At 41.5% G+C, this 7619-nt stretch overlaps 1 protein-coding gene across 1 annotated transcript; it reads left to right on the plus strand.

The window, feature by feature from the left end:
* The first annotated feature begins 3268 nt into the window (after positions 1-3268).
* LOC122922985 (olfactory receptor 1468-like) lies at positions 3269-4225 on the plus strand. The gene has a single exon (XM_044273772.1). The coding sequence runs from the start codon at positions 3269-3271 to the stop codon at positions 4223-4225; it is 957 nt and encodes a 318-aa protein (XP_044129707.1).
* The last annotated feature ends 3394 nt before the right edge of the window (positions 4226-7619 follow it).

Here is a 7619-nt window from a genome sequence, read left to right on the forward strand (position 1 = left end):
CCTACCCTCCTCAAGAGGTAGTGACCTGGTGTTCCCCTTGGGAAAGTCTATCCCCACCATGAGGGGTACTGTAAAGAATCGAGGGGTACACTTAGACAATGCCCTTAGAGGAGGTTGGACATGTGGCACAGTGGGGCATGCAGCGGCCCAAGATTCTACTATAGAGTGAAAGAGCGCACCGTCATCTGCTGATTCCACATAGATTTCTACAGAACCTGTTCTGTTACTGATACTAGTAGAGCCCCCCTGACCATGTGGACAGGGTGTCAGCAGTAAGTTTGTGTTGACGTCACTGTTTATTTTGCCCTTCCTCTGATCCGTCATAATAACAACCCCAAAAAAACAGATCCTGTCTTTTGAGCATCCGCCTTCACTCGGTCAGCATTTGGTCAGTAACCCATCAGTATTGCTAAGGCAAAAAAAAACTGGAGTGGATCCAAAAGAGAGATGACACATGATTGGAAAGTTTGTAAGTCTTCTATGTTTTGTACCCACTCCTGCTTTTGGCAAATCATGATCCAATCCTGATGCAAAATAGGGACCATGTCATACATGCCTTGCAGCTGCTATATAGACAGGATCTGCTGTGTTTCTCATTTTATTGTCCTGATGACAGATCAGAAAAAGGGTAAAGTAAATGGTGATGTCAACAAGGTCAATAGTGGTCCTGTCATAGAGTGGTGAGGGTGGCAAACGCATGAGGATCCAACAAAGTGGTCAGTCACAGGGTGTAACAGTACAAGATGGTGGGTGACGGTAGGATAACATAGCAGCAGAGGCAGCAGGTGTGTGGCACCAGGCAGCATCAGAATAGTTGGCTGAAGCAGGTGGCCAGAAGAAACGGGTTGCTTTTCACAAAGTTTGGGTGTGACGCATCAGGCACTGATTTCATGTAAGGGACTAAACTTCTGAATTTCATGGCTCATATTAACTGAAAATACTAAAGAAGACTGCTCTGGAGAGTAGGACCAAATATACATTTCTTCCACAGAGGGCTTTTTCTGTCAATGCATTCCCTTGGAAATGATTAAAAGGGTTATATCTCAGGATACAGTCGTGGCCAAAAGTTTTGAGAATTACATAAATATTGAAAATTGGAAAAGTTGCTGCTTAAGTTTTTATAATAGCAATTTGCATATACTCCAGAATGTTATGAAGAGTGATCAGATGAATTTCATAGTCCTTCTTTGCCATGAAAATTAACTTAATCCCCAAAAAACATTTCCACTGCATTTCATTGCTGTCATTAAAGGACCTGCTGAGATCATTTCAGTAATCGTCTTGGTAACTCAGGTGAGAATGTTGACGAGCACAAGGCTGGAGATCATTATGTCAGGCTGATTGGGTTAAAATGACAGACTTGACCTGTTAAAAGAAGGGTGATGCTTGAAACCATTGTTCTTCCATTGTTAACCATGGTGACCTGCAAAGAAACGTGTGCAGCCATCATTGCGTTGCATAAAAATGGCTTCACAGGCAAGGATATTGTGGCTACTAAGATTGCACCTCAATCAACAATTTATAGGATCATCAAGAACTTCAAGGAAAGAGGTTCAATTCTTGTTAAGAAGGCTTCAGGGCGTCCAAGAAAGTCCAGCAAGCGCCAGGATCGTCTCCTAAAGAGGATTCAGCTGCGGGATTGGAGTGCCACCAGTGCAGCGCTTGCTCAGGAATGGCAGCAGGCAGGTGTGAGCGCATCTGCAGGCACAGTGAGGCCAAGACTTTTGGAAGATGGCCTGGTGTCAAGAAGGGCAGCAAAGAAGCCACTTTTCTCCAAAAAAAACATCAGGAACAGATTGATCTTCTGCAGAAAATATGGTGAATGGACTGCTGAGGACTGGGGCAAAGTCATATTCTCAGATGAAGCCTCTTTCCGATTGTTTGGGGCATTAGGAAAAAAGGCTTGTCCGGAGAAGAAAAGGTGAGCGCTACCATCAGTCCTGTGTCATGCCAACAGTAAAGCATCCTGAGACTATTCATGTGTGAGTTGCTTCTCATCCAAGGGAGTGGGCTCACTCACAATTTTGCCCAAAAACACAGCCATGAATAAAGAATGGTACCAAAACACCCTCCAACAGCAACTTCTTCTAACAATCCAACAACAGTTTGGTGAAGAGCAATGCATTTTCCAGCACGATGGAGCACCGTGCCATAAGGCAAAAGTGATAACTAAGTGGCTCAGGGACCAAAACGTTGACATTTTGGGTCCATGGCCTGGAAACTCCCCAGATCTTAATCCCATTGAGAACTTGTGGTCAATCCTCAAGAGGCGGGTGGACAAACAAAAACCCACTAATTCTAACAAACTCCAAGAAGTGATTATGAAAGAATGGGTTGCTATCAGTCAGGAATTGGCCCAGAAGTTGATTGAGAGCATGCCCAGTCGGATTGCAGAGGTCCTGAAAAAGAAGGGCCAACACTGCAGATACTGACTCTGCATAAATGTCATGTAATTGTCGATAAAAGCCTCTGAAACGTATGAAGTGCGTGTAATTATATTTCACTACATCACAGAAACAACTGAAACAAAGATCTAAAAGCAGTTTAGCAGCAAACTTTTTGAAAACTAATATTTGTGTCATTCTCAAAACTTTTGGCCACGACTGTAGGTTATCATCATTACATCGGTGGAGGTCCGAGTCTCGGCACCAGCACTAAACAGCTGTTCTAGCGAGCAGCTGCAGCCATTTCCCAGCAGCTCACCAAGAACAACGCTGTAAATTGTATAGCAGCTTCGCTTGGTGTTGCAGCTAAGCCGCATCCACATCAATGGGGCTGAGCTGCAAAAAGGCCATGTGACAGATGTATGGTGACCTCACTCACGGAGCTACCAACCTCTCCTAACAGTTGATCAGCGAGGGTCCCGGATGTTGGACCCCCCCCCCCCCGCTAATCTGATATTAATGATCTATCCTAAGAATAGGTCATCAATAGTATTTACTGGATAAACCCCTTTGATTACATTGTGGATCTTCACTGGTTAAAAATAAAATAAAATTGTATGATCCTTCACTATAAACAACCATGAAATTGAGCGTCCTGAGACCTGATTACATTATTCCTGGATGTGCAGAGCAGAGGTCTGGGCCTCTGTGGCTTCATCTCCTGGGAGAACCAATGACTTTAAAATGAAGGACGACTTTCGTATCAGATATTTTATACATTCACCCTCCGTGATTCTATATTCCATCAATGTCTTCTAATGTTTCATTGTTGTCATCAGTTTTTTATTAATTTGGAAACCTTTGGTAGGAAACACATTGGAACGATGAAGAACCAAACAATGATCTCCAGTGTTCTTCTCATGAGTCTATCTGAAAATCAAAAGACCATCTATTTCCTCTTCATCGTCTTTCTCCTTATCTATCTGATGACTTTCTTGACCAACTGTCTGATCATCCTACTAGTTCTTACTTGTGCTCATCTTCACACACCCATGTATTTCTTTCTTGGAAACTTAGCATTCTTAGACATGTCCTACTCATCAGTCACTGCCCCAAGGATGCTCTTTTATCTTACCACCCAACATTGGTCCATCTCCTTCTCAGACTGCATTGCACAAATGTTCTTTGTGATGTATTTTGCATGCTCAGAGGCTATCTTGTTGTCCTCCATGTCCTATGACCGGTATGTAGCCATCTGCCGCCCTCTCCACTACTCTCAGGTTATGTCTTGGCGCACCTGTACTCAGATGGTGTCTTTAGTATGGTCGACTGCTTTCTTCGCTTCCATGATTGATATTTTATGCTTAAGAAGGTTGACATTCTGTGGTCCCAACTTCATCCAGAATTTCTTTTGTGATCTGCCCCATTTGCTCCAGATTTCTTGTACTGATACTTCCATCAATGTTCTAGTCTTAAGAGTTGTTGGAGGTCCTCTGAGTGTCGCAGCCTTTGTTGCCACATTTTACCCGTATGTCAGAATTTTTAGCACAGTCTTTAAAATTCGCACCAGTAATGGAAAACGTAAAGCTTTCTCCACCTGTACGTCTCATCTGACTGTGGTTTTTATATTTTACGCATCAATAACTTTTATCTACTTTGTACCTAACACAAGTAATCTTCTAACATTGAACCAAGTAGTCACTGTGATATATACATTAATCACCCCCTTACTTAACCCCTTAATCTACAGCCTCAGGAGTAAAGACCTGAAGGTCGCACTGAGGAGAACTTTACATCTAGACCTGCTGATCCCAGACCTTGGTACAAGACGACGTACATGACTCCTGCCCAGGATTTATTATAGACTTAGTGGTGCATAGACAAGACAACCTTGTAGCAGCATTTCCTAAATTCAGAAGTAAGAACACAGGGTACAACATGGAGGACCATGGAGGGTGTAGACACCAAAAACAAGCACACACAGCTCAGAAGGCCCCAGTTTAGATGGCCCCATTTTGCTTTCACGTGAACAGTTTGGATCAACACCATGCTCAACTTCTGTATAGACATGACAGCATTAGCAATGGAGAAGGAATCTGCTCAAGGTTCACTTCATCCTTCTCTGCCGCAAAATACAGAAAGGAGAAATGAAAGTGCTGCGCCCTCATGTCCTGCTGGGGATGGAGAATTGGGAACAATATTGGGGGCATTTATTTTTGCTATAGGATCTGCTACTTTTTATGTACACCTCTGGTTCTAAAGAAAAGAAGGTCAGAGGGTTAAAGAGGACCTCTCCCCTCTCCTGACATGAACTGCTTTCATTCCCCATTTAATAACAATTCTGGAACATCTATTCTCATGACTCTATGTTGTGCCATTCCTGTATTATTCCTGCTAGAAGTTTAATGTACCCCTTTTGGTCCCAGAATATTTTTTAACAAATACACATACATCAATAGCCAAGGGCTATATTATTCTATTTAGGCCTAATTATTATCTTTCTTTTTCTTAAAAATTACCTTTTATTGAATCCTTTTAAAATGAATCAGAGAAGAATACAATAAAAAAAAAAAATATTATATATGGGAGAAAACATACTAAAAAAGGAGAAATGAAGAATCTATATAAAGAATATTTCACATAAAAATAAGCCAAATATTTTCACCTAATATGAAAAAAAGGATTGTCTATAGGATCACATAAAAAAAAAAATGGGACGGTGGATATCCATACTATGGGATTAATAAGTTGGAGATAGAACAATACTATAGGATATATGATATATTGTGAGAGAGATTATGATTAGTGATGAGCGGCAGGGGCAATATTCGAATTCGCGATATTTCGTGAATATTTTGTAGAATATTTGTTATATATTATTTTCTTTATTGCAAAAATCGGCAATGTAATATTCGCCTAATGCGTGCGCAATACCGGCGCGGGTCACTTTTGCTACATTTTCCAAGCAAGAAATTTCCTGAGACTGGAGAAAATGGTCGGCACGGCAGACAAATGACTTTATATGCAAATAGAGTGCTCCGATATATTCGTGACTACGGTACATATTACTGATTGGTGCACTAAGCATTGTTGTGACATCACAGCGCTATGTCTGTATGTACGGAGAGCAGAACCTATCAGCTCCACTATATCAGGATGTAACCTACACTGACTATCTTTATTATATAAACTGCAAATAAAAAGGGGGTCAGTCAGCACATCCCAATGCGCAGGGGCACGTTGCTATGGCTAAAAACAACACTGTAAAACAAAACATGCAATGTAACAGCTCTCTGCAAACCAAATAAAGTACAAAAATGCATAATAATTGCTAATGCTATGCTAATAAATTAGAGATGCTTGGCAAATACATTTTGTACTAAATTATTTGAGCCCGTCTGCCGCACGTCAAGGCGATCTCTGTAAGATGGGAACCTAACACTAAATATTGCCTGTTATGTGCCATGACGACTTCCATACAATTCAGGGAGTGTAGGTTCCACATGCATGCTGGGCCTGCTTTAATTTCTGTCATCTTTGGTACTGTAGAAAATGGCTGCTGGGGAGGTTGTTACATAGTAAGGGGTCGGCAGCTTTCCTATTGGTTGCCAGTAAATTGAAGTAAACTGAAATTAGGAATCTAATGTGAAATGTACATCTAAATCTGTTATGATATAAACGTGATGGATATAAATACATAATGAAAAAAAATAAAAATAAAAAATAAAAATTAAGATGCATTAAAATCAAGCTTTTTCTATACACGTTTATGAATAATGAATGAAAATATGATTATGTATCAATATATATAATAGATGAGTTGAGAAAAATTAATGGATAAAATGATAAGACAAAATAATTGAGGCTGAGGTACTAATAACAATTATTGGGCAATATTTCATAGGGTAGAAAATCATCTGATATATATTTTGTAAATGTACAAGTATTAGCACATCTCCCTAGTATTTATGGAATTTTATTTTTATTGTACCTTGCTATTAGGGATGAGCGAACTCGAACTGTATAGTTCGGGTTCGTACCGAATTTTGGAGTGTCCGTGACACGGACCCGAACCCGGACATTTTCGTAAAAGTCCGGGTTCGGGTTCGGTGTTCGTCGCTTTCTTCGCGCTTTTGTGACGCTTTCTTGGCGCTTTTTGAAAGGCTGCAAAGCAGCCAATCAACAAGCGTCATACTACTTGCCCCAAGAGGCCATCACAGCCATGCCTACTATTGGCATGGCTGTGATTGGCCAGAGCACCATGTGACCCAGCCTCTATTTAAGCTGGAGTCACATAGCGCCGCCCGTCACTCTGCTCTGATTAGCGTAGGGAGAGGTTGCGGCTGCGACAGTAGGGCGAGATTAGGCAGATTAACTCCTCCAAAGGACTTGATTAACTGATCGATCTGCAGCTGTGGATCATTGAGCTGCTGATCCTCAATTGCTCACTGTTTTTAGGCTGCCCAGACCGTTTGTCAGTCACATTTTTCTGGGGTGATCGGCGGCCATTTTGTGTCTTGTGGTGCGCCAGCACAAGCTGCGACCAAGTGCATTTAACCCTCAATGGTGTGGTTGTTTTTTGGCTAAAGCCTACATCAGGGTGAAGCTGTCACACCAAGTGCATTTAACCAGCAATAGTCTGTTCATTTTTTGGCCATATACAAAATCAGGGGCAAGCTGCGCCTGTCACCAAGTGCATTTAACCCTCAATGGTGTGGTTGTTTTTTGGCTAAAGCCTACATCAGGGTGAAGCTGTCACACCAAGTGCATTTAACCAGCAATAGTCTGTTCATTTTTTGGCCATATACTAAATCAGGGGCAAGCTGCGCCTGTCACCAAGTGCATTTAACCCTCAATGGTGTGGTTGTTTTTTGGCTAAAGCCTACATCAGGGTGAAGCTGTCACACCAAGTGCATTTAACCAGCAATAGTCTGTTTATTTTTTGGCCATATCCCAGTCTAATTCTGTCACTAAATCCATACCGGTCACCCAGCGCCTAAATACTAGGCCTCAAATTTATATCCCGCTAAATCTGTCCTTAGTGCTGTAGCTGGGCGAGTTATTTAGTGTCCGTTCAAGCACATTTCTTGTTCTGGGTTGAAATACAATTCCCAATTTAGCAATTTCATAATTTAGTGGTTTCTGCTATATCAGAGCTATTTGAAATCTATCCCTAAAAGGGTATATAATATTCAAGGTGCACATTGGGTCATTCAGAATAACTTCACACACACC

This window comes from Bufo gargarizans, unplaced genomic scaffold (genome assembly GCF_014858855.1).
Source record: "Bufo gargarizans isolate SCDJY-AF-19 unplaced genomic scaffold, ASM1485885v1 original_scaffold_1099_pilon, whole genome shotgun sequence".
Classification (NCBI taxonomy): Eukaryota; Metazoa; Chordata; class Amphibia; order Anura; family Bufonidae; genus Bufo; species Bufo gargarizans.